Below are 11,883 nucleotides of genomic sequence, written 5' to 3'. Positions count from 1 at the left end.
TTATATTTATAATTTTTGGCCTCGTGAAGGAGAAAGTATCACTCAAGCTTTGGGGGAGGCTTAAGTCAATGTTATATTCATACCCCAATTATGAGCTCTCAAGAGAAATTATTATTCAAAATTTTTATGCTCGGCTTTCTCATGTCCTCGGTAGAAATCATGTCTCCCACGTCTAATCCTCGTCCTGATGGTGCGAATAGCCCCGCCGAAGGACGTGTGGAGGCGTGTCTTCGTCGGAGGATGTGTGGAGGTGTGTCTTCGTCGGATCTTGCGGGATTCGATTGATGCTGGTCTTCGGTGGATCTATCTGGATCCGATTTGTATTCGTCTTCATTCGTGTGGTTACATGTTTGATCTTTCCAATCTACTACTCTCTTCATCGGGCGATGGTTGCTGCTCTGATGCGCTGGTCCTTTTGGGCCTTAGCACGACAACTTCTCGACTGCCTACCATAATAAAGTCTGCCCGACTCCGATGAGGGAGGACGATGACGGCGGTGCGCCTTCGGCTCGCTTAAGTGCTTGTAGTCGTCACTAGGTGGTCCATGGACCTGATTGTAATTTTTATTACCTCTAGTGTTTTATGGACATGATTGATGACTAGATTGGAAGTTTCTCTTAAAAAAGAAAAAAGTTACCTGAGCGTATAACATTGGTCCACAACCATTGGATGTATAATCATGAAACTAGATTAAATATTTTGAATGGCTTAGATTACTAAAACTAAAAATCACGAAAACAGTTACTATTTCACTAACCCCGGATTTAATTAAGAATTTTAAGTGTAATAAGTTTTTTTGAGGGGTTTAAGTGTAATAAGTAAAGACTAAAATCAGAGCGGGAGATTCCCGCCACGAGGTCTGTTGTGCGCTTCGAAACCTCCCGCGAAACCTGTTCGTTTCCCCAATTCCCTCGTTCCCCTCCCCCAAATCCAACCACAAGAAGAGGAGCCCGCCCCCCTCTGGATGCCGCCGCCGCCGCCGCCGCCGTCATGACCGCCGCCGCATGGCCGGTCTGCACCATCTGCTACGAGGACCTCCGCCCGCTCTCCGACCAGCACATCTACTGCCTCCCCTCCTGCGGCCACGTCTTCCACGCCCTCTGGTCCGCCCCGCCCTTCCCTCCCAATCCGTTATCTTCTCCCGTTCTGTCCTCGCGATGGCCGGCTAACAAGAGGCTTCCCGCGTGTTGTTGCAGCGTAGAGCAATGGCTGGAGTACTGCCCGAGCGCGGGCGGCAAGAAGAAGGGCAAGTGCCCCATCTGCAAGCAAGCCTGCGGCTCCTCTCACCCCCCGACCCGCCTCTTCTTCCAGTCCACCGGCGCGTGCCCCACGCAGGCGCCCCCCTCCTCGTCGCAGGACGCCGACCCGGAGGCGCTCGCCGAAGAGGTCGCCCGGCTGGAGCAGAAGGCGTCGTCCCTTGGCAAGGTGCTCGAGGAGCAGCGGGATGGGATCCAGAAGCTCAACGCCGAGGCTAGTGCTGCTACCGCATCGGCCGGATCTCTTATTGGGCTGGTTCTTTTGTGTGGATCGCTAATGGTTTCTTGGTGGTTCTTGGTTCAGATCGTCAGGTGGAAGGAGCAGGCGGCGACGGCAGAGACGATGCGGGAGTCGGCTAGGAAGGAGAAAGAGTCTGTGCAGCGGCTGCTCAATGCGAAAACAGAGGTAAGTGAGTTCATTGTTCAGGTGGCGAGATCTATTCTCCCTTTTCTGCGTCTGGCTATGGGTTACTGAATCGTGTTGGTACATGGCAGGAGTTGTCGAGGAAGACGTCGGAGTGCGTGAGGTTGCAGGAGAGGAGCCTTGCGCTGGCGAAGGAGCTTGCGGCCCTAAAGCTGTATGCTTGTTCAATTTGAAGTGTGCACACATATCTGTGTTTAATGAGTGAAATGCATCTGTCTTAATATCTTGTTCTTAGGTCGACTGACATGAACCTTCAGGAAGAAGAGATCCTAAAGTTGGCTTCATTGGGCAACCATGGCAACCTTGAGAATGCTGTTGACGTTCTGAAGAGATCACTTGCTCTCCGCAACAAGTATAATTCTCCATCATTTCCTCATGTAGAAACATGTCGTTCATGTTGGGTATGCATACTAGTTTGGGGATAACTGCCTAAACATGTTTTACACTGAACAATGGGACCTCGTCATCCACTTCAATAACTTTTAAAGAGTAGTAATAGTTTATGTAAAACTGAATATTGATTTTGCTTTACCTTATGATGTCGAGTTGTTGAACTTCGGATCGTTGAAGGAAGTGTAAGGACCTCAACCTAAATTATAGTCAGTATTTCAGCTATGAAGTTGGAGTTACGACTTAGACAGTTTCTATGCTCTGATGTCCAATGATGATACTAGTATCAAATGAATTGGCAGGCGACATGATATGCCATTCTGGAATCATTTCCATACAAATTAGACAAAGAACCAGTGTTTTTGTTAGATGCTCAAGTTTGACGTTTCTGATGAAAGTGTCCTTTTCTCTCTTAAATGGATGCTTTGTTGTCACAACTGATAATCTTACTTAACTTGGTGAATGTATTTTTTTCTTTCAAAAAGCTACTCTTGCAGTGTACTATTTCACTTTTTATAGACTGGATTTCGTGCTCTGATCACTTAGTAATGCATTTTTCTTTCAGGAGCTACAAAGACTTGATGGTCCAATGCAATCATCTGGGAAGATCAGAAAGTCGCGCTCAGCAGAGGATTGAGAAGGACAAAGAGCTGATAAAGAAGTTGAGGGTATGCTCATAACAACTTAAGATCTTTTCCTGAATTTACATGTTTAGTTTGGGCGTTGATCTCTGCAAATAACAACAGGCAAAGGTACTTGATCTTCAGAAGGAACTGGAAGAAAAGGAAAATAATGTCATCAGAGACTTGAGGTCTTCAAAGAAATTTAAAGCTGACCAGAACCAGACAAATCCAGTGAATGCCAATGCTAATAATGGTTTCTCTAGTCCAAGTGCTGGATATGGGAATCAAACAGTGAAGCTTGATGATGTGATGCAGGATGGATGCAACGAGAAGGCTCAGTTGAACCAGGTGTCCCCTGAAGCCAAAAGGGATCCGAACTTAGAAGACAACCTGGACATCAAGACTGCAGATGTGATAGACTTAGATGCCGATGACAACAACACGATAAAATGTCCTGCCAAGCCGTTTGGGTATAAGGATTACACTTTGGATACACAAAATCAGTCCAGTCACTGTGAACATGATAAGAAAGAGCCCACGGCATTCGGATGTGAGCCTTCCTTCTATGTACCAGAAGAAACATCATTTCTGAAACACACGGCGGTCACTGGAAACTCTACATTTCAGGAGATTCTTATGAAGACCAAACTGCAAAACGTTCAAGAGCTTCCTGTTCTGAGAAGTATGAATGTTACAACTTCAACATGGAAGAAAGAATCGCTGACAATTGGCGGCATCTCTAAACAAGCAACTAGGCTGGCTTCTGGTACTGGACCTCAGACATTTCACAATTTAAATTCTCTTTCCGGTGAGTTTTTTTTGCGAAGTTGCTGATTCAGGACCTCCTTTGGTTGTTTCTTACTATTTGGGATATCCACAGCTTGCTATTTCTACTCAAATTTTCTGTACTTACCAACCACCTTTTTCTACTATCAGATGATGATTTTCAGACACTACCTGGATGTACCGGTGAAGGGGCAAGAAAAAGCATCGGCAAATGGTCCAAGGGCATGGCAGCACCTGGGTATCTAGGTGCAAACACAAACAAAGGCAATCTGATATCTGTGGGGCACGACGGGCGCGGGGGAAAGGTGAAAGTCCTGAGAGATCATGGCCGGTTCCCGGTGAGTTGAACAAGCTCAGCTCAGGTTCTTCCCCGTCGGACAGCAAAAGCGGCTTAAGTGCATGTGTGTATCTAATGTAGTCCCATGCATTGATCTGTTGCAGGATAGCAGGACTCCAGCACTGTGGCCTAAGGCACAGCAGAAGGCTGGAGGCAAAGGTGGGCAGTCTCAGATAGAGCACTTCTTTGTGAAGAGATGATGATCCTAGCTAGCTTCCTAGTGGAGAATGCGTGCTGTGATGAAATGGTGCCGACTGCCAAGAACTATCTGCTGCTTTCTATCCTGCCAGGTGGGCAGTTGCAGGGAGACATGATTCCAGATTTTGTAATTAGTTCATGGCACACTATTGGCATCGGACCAGCTGTGTTGGAGGCTGTACACAATCTCTCAATGCTATGTGAGACCTCTGAATCCCAAGGTGTAACACACAATGGCTTGTGCTTTGGTTTGTTAAAGAGTTCAGTTTGCGTGCACATTGGCATTGTTTATTTGATTTGATGCACATGCTGTGTCATGTACTGTAGCTGCTAAAAATCAGTCGACTGAGACTTCGCGAAGTCTCAGTCGACTAGGGAGCCCTTCGATCCGTTTGTTGCTTGTAGATTCGCGCTGGGTCGCTTTTGTGCCTTTTTCGGTCTGTCTAAGGCGTGGTGGGCTCGGACCGGTTCGTTTGCCCTTTTCTACGTCAAAGAGCGGCCGAGGGCGAGCGTTTTGCTTATTCGTGGGCTGGGCTTTTTTGTTTGTTTGTTTGATACAGGGAAGGGGAAGCGGCCACCCGTGGTAAATTAGAGTAGGGGAAGCCGCAGTCATTTCGTCTCTATCCATTCCCCTCTCCCCCCTTCTCTCTCTATCACTTTTACCTCTGTCAAAATCTGAAGATCTCTGCAGCAAACGAAGGAATTGCGGTGCTGCTCAACGTCCAACGAGAGTATGGGGGACGCTGCTGATGGAGTAAGTGCTACCCCCTCTCTTTTTTTCCATCTTTGTTTTTTCATTTGATTTGTTGGACGAGAGTAGTAGATCTGAGGGAGTTTTGGGTTCCATTTTCTTGTTTTTGTTGGGCGAGAGCAGTAGACCTGATTTGAAATCGATCCTTTTTTTATTCAAGCTGTGATATGTAGATTGTCCTCTTTTTTGTATGTGTTGAGGATTATTACTGACCCAGACCACCTCATTTTTTGTTACTGAACCCAAACCCAAACCCTTTGAAATCACTAGCATGTTTTTGTGAAATCAGTAGAATGGCTGAGGATTCCTTTTTTGTTTGTGGAATAGAGTGGCTCGGTCTGTTGTTTTTGTTATTTTTTAGATTATTTAATGAAACCCCTACTTATTTTACTGGAATCAAGAGAGATACTTACTGAATCTATCATTAGGGGAGTGGGTATCTTTTTTTGGTTTTTCAGATTTTGTTATGGGACCCTATTCTTAATCAGTAGCATGTTTGTGAAATTACTGAACCCCACCCCCTCATATATAACCCAAACCCATCAAAATGAGTAGCATTTTTGTGAAATCAGTAGTATGTTTTGATTATTTTTTTTGTTGAATGGAGTGGCTTAGTCTGTTATTTTTGTTTTATTTTTTAGATTTTAATGAACCCTATTTTAGTTTACTAGAATCAGTAGAGATAATTTATTGAATCTATCACTAGAGAGTGTGGTATCTTTATTTTGTTTTTTCAGATTTTTTATGTGGAACCCTTTTTTCAATGAGGAGCGTGTTTTTTGAAATCTTTCCCCTGTAATAAGAGAAAGATTTATTATTGAATATATCACTAGGTAGGAGGGGGCATGTTCATTTGTTTTTGTCATATTTCTGGCTGAAACCGTATTAATCAATAGCATGTTCAAAACTCTCTTTGTTTTTCTGGAATATAAGGGAATGATTACTAGATTGAAGCATAGAATATGAGGGGATATTTTTTGTCCAATTTTTTTCTTGATTGAAATGTTTGTGTGCATGATTCAGTAGATATGAGGGGATCTTTTTGATTCGGATTAAGTTCGGAGTACTAGATTGAAGCATAGAATCGCAACTGCATGTCTTCTAACTTGGCCGTAACTGTGGGGACCTTTGTTTTTGTCGGAGGGGGGTAACGTCGAGAGAGAGAGAGGGGCCTAGTTGCATGCTCAACTTTAGGCACGCAACTGCATGTCTTCCAGCATGGTCGCAACTACATGTCTTATAACTTGGTTGTAACTCGACTTTTCATTTTTGTTGTACTGGTAGAGGGGCCAGTTGCATGTCCCACAACAGGCACGCAACTGCATGTCTTCTAACTTGGTCGCAACTGGGGACCTTTGATTTGTCGGAGGGGGCGGTGTTGAGAGGGGGGGGGGGGGCAGTTGCATGGCCCACACTAGGCATGCAACTGCATGTCTTTTCCCAACATGGTCGTAATTGCATGTCTTATAACTTGGTCGCAACTCGAGTTTCATTTTTTGCCGTATGAGAGGGGCCAGTTGCATGTCCCATACTAGGACACGAAAAAGCATATCTTCTAACTTGGTCGCAACTGGGGGACCTTTGTTTTTATCGGAGGGGGCGTCGTCGAGAGAGATGGGCCCAATTGCATGTCCCACAAAAGGCACGCAACTGCATGTCTTCTAACTTGGTCACAACTGGGGGTGGGGGGCTTTGTTTTTGTCGGACGGGGCATCGTTGAGAGAGAGGGGGACAGTTGCATGTCCCACATAGGCACGCAAGTGCACCTCTTCTAACTTGGTTGCAACGGGGGACCTTTATTTTCTCGGAGGGGGCGGTGTCGAGAGAGAGGGGGCCAGTTGCACGCCCCACACTAGGCACGCAATTGCATGTCTTCCAGCATGGTCGCAACTGCATGTCTTATAACTTGGTTGCAACTCGACTTCCATTTTTGTTGTACGGGGAGAGGCACCAATTGCTTGTCCGACAACAGGCACACAACTACATGTCTGCTAACTTGGTCGCAACTGGGGAAATTTGTTTTGTCGGAGGGGGTGACATCGATAGAGAGGGGGCTAGTTGCATGTCTTATAACTTGGTCACAATTCAGCTTTCATTTTTTTGTACGGGGAAAGGGGGCAGTTGCATGTCCCACAGTAGGACACGCAACCGCATGTCTTCTAACTTGGTCGCAACTGGGGACCTTTGTTTTGTCGGAGGAGGCGGCGTTGAGAGAGAGGGGGCCAGTTGCATGTCCCATACTAGGAACGCAACTGCATGTCTTCTAACTTGGTCGCAACCGGGGGGGGGCTTATTTTGTCGGAGGGAGCGGCGTCGAGAGAGAGGGGGCCAGTTGCATGTCCCACACTAGGCACACAATTGCATGTCTTCTAATTCCAGCATGGTCGCAATTGCATGTCTTATAACTTGGTCGCAACTTGACTTTCATTTTTTTTGTACAGGGAGAGGGGCCAGTTGCATGTCCCACAGTAGGACATGCAATCGCATGTCTTCTAACTTGATCGCAATTGGGGACCTTTGTTTTGTTAGAGGGGCAGTGTCGATAGAGAGGGGCCAGTTGCATGTCCCACACTAGGCACGCAACTGCATGGGTTCTAACTTGGTTGCAACTAGGACCTTTATTTTGTCGGAGGGGGCCAGTTGCATGTCCCACACTAGGCACATAATTGCATGTCTTCTAATTTGGTCGTAATTGGGGGGGGGGCCTTTGTTTTTGTTGGAAGGGGCGGCGTTGAGAGAGATGGGGCTAGTTGCATGTCCCACAACAGGCACGCAACTGCATGTCTTCGAACTTGGACGCAACTCGGGGACCTTTGTTTTTTGTCGGAGGGGGTGTCTTCGAGAGAAGATGGGGCCAGTTGCATGTCCCACACTAGGCACGCAACTGCATGTCTCCTAACTTGCTCGCAACTGGGGACCTTTGTTTTGTTGCAGGGGGCGGCGTCGAGAGAGGGGCCCGTGTCAGAGTGATGCCAACAAATGGTGGAATTGGCATATTGTAACAATTCGTATTGTATGTCGTGCCAAAACTCAAACAATCACCATACAACTCATACATTTTTCTCGAGTAGCCATCCGCCTAGAATATGCACAACACCTTGTTGATGTCCGCATCAGCAAGTTTGAATGCATAGTAGAAATTTGTGTATAACACAAGCTGGAAGCTGCAGAGTTTTACAGATGGCCAAGCTTATAACATATCGGATAGAAGATGCATAAGCAATCATCAAAGTTTCACCTGTTCTTGTTGTCCTATTTTTATAACACAAGCATCAGTAAAGTTTGTGTATTCCTGAAGTAAAGTTGAGAACATTCCTGAAGTAAAGTTTGTGTTTTTGATAAGAGGAACTAAAACTGTCTGATGATTTATGCTAGTGGCTAAAATGTTTGTCCAGTTCATATCCTTAGTTTTTCTGCCTTATTTTTTTAGTCCCATTGTTCACAGCACTAATGTCACATGTACATTTGTGACTACAGCAGCACACGAGCACTGACACGGATGAAAAAGGAAGCGACCCTGAAAATAAAACAGACAATAGAAGTGCAGAAGGCAAAGAGCAGTGTCTTGGATATCCGACGTTAGAAGAGAAAGAATATCATGTAGAAATCACTCACACGGAAGCATGAGAGGGTTCGCTTTTTGAAGAAGTTGCTACAATGGTTAGTAACCTTTTTCTATAAATATTCATGATTTTTTTAGTTTTATTAGTTGAAACAGTGGGTTAACTAGGTAACACAGGATGTTAACTAGCTGTGTCGCCGTGTCTCCATACTCATGCTATAGTTTAAACTAGCTAATACATGAACTTTTGTTAACTAGCTACTTAATGCAGGGAAGTTAACCAGCCGTGTCAACATGTCTATGTACTCTTGTTATAAACTAGGAAGAGGAGCATCTGCAAGCTGCTAGTCAACTTTAGTACTAAAAACATCTATAAGTTGCTCTGATCAATTCCATGAACAATGGACAACACGGTTCTGTTTAGCTAGCTCTGAACAGCAACTCCCCTCCTCGTATGTACATTCATAATTTTTTGTATCGATATTGGTTGGGCCTGGCCTCCAACTTTTATGTTCAATAACCTTTTTCGGATGTGTGTACAAACAAACAAACAAATCATAATAGCCCATCCCAAAGTAGCAAACAAACAAACAGGAAAATAAGCCCAGTTTCTAGCCGGATACAACCCAGCAGTACAAGAGCTAGTAAACAGGCCTAATCTACTCGTGATGACGTCAGCCGACTGAGTCCTAGATAGATCCAATTTGTATTGTTATAAGAGTTGAGGAGACCACCCTCCCCGTTTGAGATTTTTCTGCCCCAGCGTCGCTCTTCCTGGGTGACACGGGCGTCGTCGCCTTTCCCCCCGCCTAACCCCCTCTCCTCTCGTCTTTCCCTCCCGCCGTCGCTGGAGGATGCCGCCGGCGAAGCTAGTGCGGCTGACGGCGGCGGCGGGGTCCCTACTTATGGCTGTTCTTCATGGGATCTCGACGTCACAACGAGGTTGGATCTTGAGGACACACCGAGTTTGATTCGATCCTCAATGTGCTCACGTCCGTGTTGCTAGGCAGCAAATCAATCAAGCTGCATGTGTGCTTGATTGATGGCTAGCTTTGCACGCGTGCGAGTTTCTCATCGTGCGTTGTTCGCGTCCCGATCTGACGTGGTCAGAGGAGGTGCGACAGCGGCCGCCGTTGCTCCGGTTGCGATGGAGGTCGGCTGGATCTGGATGCACACCCATCTATTCGGTGGTGTGCCAGATTCGAACCCCGCTTTTCTTGTCAAACCGGCTAGCCCGTCATGGAGGTGGGGCGTCCTGGATGGGATGAGGCTGCCGTCGGTGTGGCTGCTACGCGGAGATCCAATGCCATGTTGCCTGCTCTGTCGGTGTTTTGGGAATCAGGGTACCCAGACTTGCCTGTTTGTGGCCCATGGCGTGGCTTCATCGACGGCTTGGTACGACCCATCTACAAGACCGCCAAGATAAGACCCTCGCGAGGCGGACGACGCAAGACCTCCTGAGCGAGCGGCCTTCCCAGGCGACCTCCCGAGGAGCGGAGATTCCTATACAGGTACCCAACCTCATGAGGTTGCGATGACGCAAGCCATGACGACCAAGGCCAGGCGGGCGCCAGCGGGCGCAGAGGAGACAATTTCCTCTTTGGTGCTAAGGAGGCAAGCATAGACGTGGGTTCCCGAGGAATCTGGCAAATGTTTCCATTCCGGTGCAACAAGACCAAGACAACCAGGACGGGAGGACGGATGTCATCGCCGAGCCCACAGCAGCGTCACGGCCAGAAGCTTTGCAGGCGAAGACCACCTTTCGTCAGGATAAGATGTACTACTTGTCCCCTTTCGAATTGGCCACTATGGGATTCCTTCTCGCATACGTTTTGGGGGAAGAGGACCAAGGCCACTAGAAATATGGGTTAGCCACCACCATAGAGATCAGATCCTCTCCACCTTCACAAGAGCAAACCTCGCGAGGTTGTTCATCCCTTGTACTAGTTCATCCTCAGCCCCTCGTGAGGCCAATCCATCACAAAGCAGGAGTAGGGTTTTACACCGCAAGGTGGCTCGAACATGGGTAAACTGCTGTGTTCATCTTCTCCCTTGTTCATCGAGCTAGGCCGTGGGGCGACGAGCTGGTTGGCTGGATTGGTTGGGTTCTTCGCACACGCCCCAGAGTTCGAACCTTTCTTGGGTCTGCGGAGCCCTGAATCCGACATTTGGCGTGCCAGGTAGGGGCGTGTCGAAGCTCTGCCTCTCCATCGGCTGCGCTCTGCCCGCGCTACGTGGTTCCCATGGCAGGCGCCGCTCCACCCGCCGTATTCAGAGACATCGTGGGCCACCGGGCCTTTTCCCCGCCCTGCGGCAGGTGCGGTGGCCGCCGAAGTTCAGGCCGACGCTGCCCCCTCGGTATGACGGCACGGGGGACCCCGCGGAGTTCCTCCGTTTGTACGAGCTGAGCATCGAGGCGACGAATGGCGACAACAAGGCCATGGCGAACTGGCTCCCCATGGCTCTCACGGGCATGCCGCGCTCCTAGATGCTTAACCTACCGGAGCTTTCAGTGGCCTCCTGGGAGGAGCTGCGCGATCTGTTCATCGCGCGCTTCGCGGCACCGGCGCCCCACATTGTTGCGGCCATTCTCGGCGGGTCGCAGGCGCCAGCCTCAAGCCGCCATGTCAAGCAGCTCTTCCGACAGATGAGGGCCGCCCGGCCGCGGTAGGGGGCCCCCTCCAGGCCGGGCGGCGCCTGAGACCGACATCACCTTCGACTCCAGGGATCACCCCAAGAGTACGGTCGGCGCCGACGTGCTCCCCTTACTGTGCACGCCCACCATCAGCAGTGTTGCGGTCAGCAGGACCCTCATCGATGGCGGCGCTCTCCTCAACGTCCTCTCCGTGGAAGCCTTCGACTTGCTCCAAGTGCCTTACGACCGGCTCGCCCCCACCAGGCCCTTTTCAGGGGTGGTCGACGGCTCCATCGTTCCCCTGGGGCAGATCTGTCTCCCTATCACCTTCGGCACACGCTACAACTACCGCATCGAGCTTATCGACTTTGACATGCCTGCATCGGCCTCCAGTACAATGCCATCCTTGGGTATCCGGCCCTTGCCAAGTTCATGGCAGCGACGCACCCCGGCTACAACGCCATCAAGATGCCTGGGAGCAGCGGCATCCTCACTGTGGTGGGGGACACCAAGGATGCACTCCTGGCCCTCAAGTTCGCTTTCAAGGCCGCGGTGGCCGCGCGACCAGATGCTGAGGGCGCTCCAGGGATCCCGGAGGCCGCACCCGCGAAGAAGAAGCAACTGTTCTCTCAGGATCGGGCCGAGACGAAGCAAGTGCCAGTCGACGAGGGGGGCTCATGCCCCACCTTCACCATAGGCGCCAGCCTTCCCCCAGATCAGGAAGAGGCACTGGTCGGTTTCCTCCGTGCGAACAAGGATGTATTTGCATGGGAGGCGACGAACTTGGTTGGCGTCCCACGAGACGTGATCAAACACCATTTGATAGTGTGCCCCAGTGCGGGCCCAGTGAAGCAAAAGGCGCGGCGGCAAGCCTCAGAGAAGCAATCGTTCATCGTCCAGGAGATCCACAAGCTGCAAGAA

At 49.0% G+C, this 11,883-nt stretch overlaps 1 protein-coding gene and 1 long non-coding RNA gene across 2 annotated transcripts; both read left to right on the top strand.

The window, feature by feature from the left end:
- The first annotated feature begins 884 nt into the window (after positions 1-884).
- On the top strand, positions 885-4,310 carry LOC123168393 (E3 ubiquitin-protein ligase TRAIP). Its single transcript, XM_044586263.1, has 9 exons — positions 885-1,103; positions 1,197-1,470; positions 1,561-1,662; positions 1,752-1,834; positions 1,916-2,032; positions 2,636-2,738; positions 2,817-3,501; positions 3,630-3,817; positions 3,921-4,310. Exons 1-9 carry the CDS (start codon positions 991-993, stop codon positions 4,014-4,016), a joined length of 1,761 nt encoding a protein of 586 aa, XP_044442198.1. The 5' UTR covers positions 885-990; the 3' UTR covers positions 4,017-4,310.
- A 217-nt stretch (positions 4,311-4,527) lies between these two features.
- Positions 4,528-8,610, top strand: LOC123170108 (uncharacterized). The gene is made up of 2 exons (XR_006485040.1): positions 4,528-4,768; positions 8,243-8,610. It is a non-coding gene; the product is annotated as an uncharacterized lncRNA (long non-coding RNA).
- Positions 8,611-11,883: the final 3,273 nt, after the last annotated feature.

This window comes from Triticum aestivum, chromosome 7D (assembly GCF_018294505.1).
Source record: "Triticum aestivum cultivar Chinese Spring chromosome 7D, IWGSC CS RefSeq v2.1, whole genome shotgun sequence".
Lineage (NCBI taxonomy): Eukaryota > Viridiplantae > Streptophyta > Magnoliopsida > Poales > Poaceae > Triticum > Triticum aestivum.
Note: the sequence above shows the minus strand (reverse complement) of the source record. Positions and strands in the feature narration are given on the sequence as shown.

Excerpts from the sequence above, each read along its gene's own strand:
- LOC123168393 (XM_044586263.1), top strand. The coding sequence starts at position 991 with ATGACCGCCGCCGCATGGCCGGTCTGCACCATCTGCTACGAGGACCTC. Across the intron at positions 1,471-1,560 it reads TCCAGAAGCTCAACGCCGAG|ATCGTCAGGTGGAAGGAGCA; the intron begins GCTAGTGCTGCT and ends TTCTTGGTTCAG. Across the intron at positions 3,818-3,920 it reads GAGATCATGGCCGGTTCCCG|GATAGCAGGACTCCAGCACT; the intron begins GTGAGTTGAACA and ends GATCTGTTGCAG.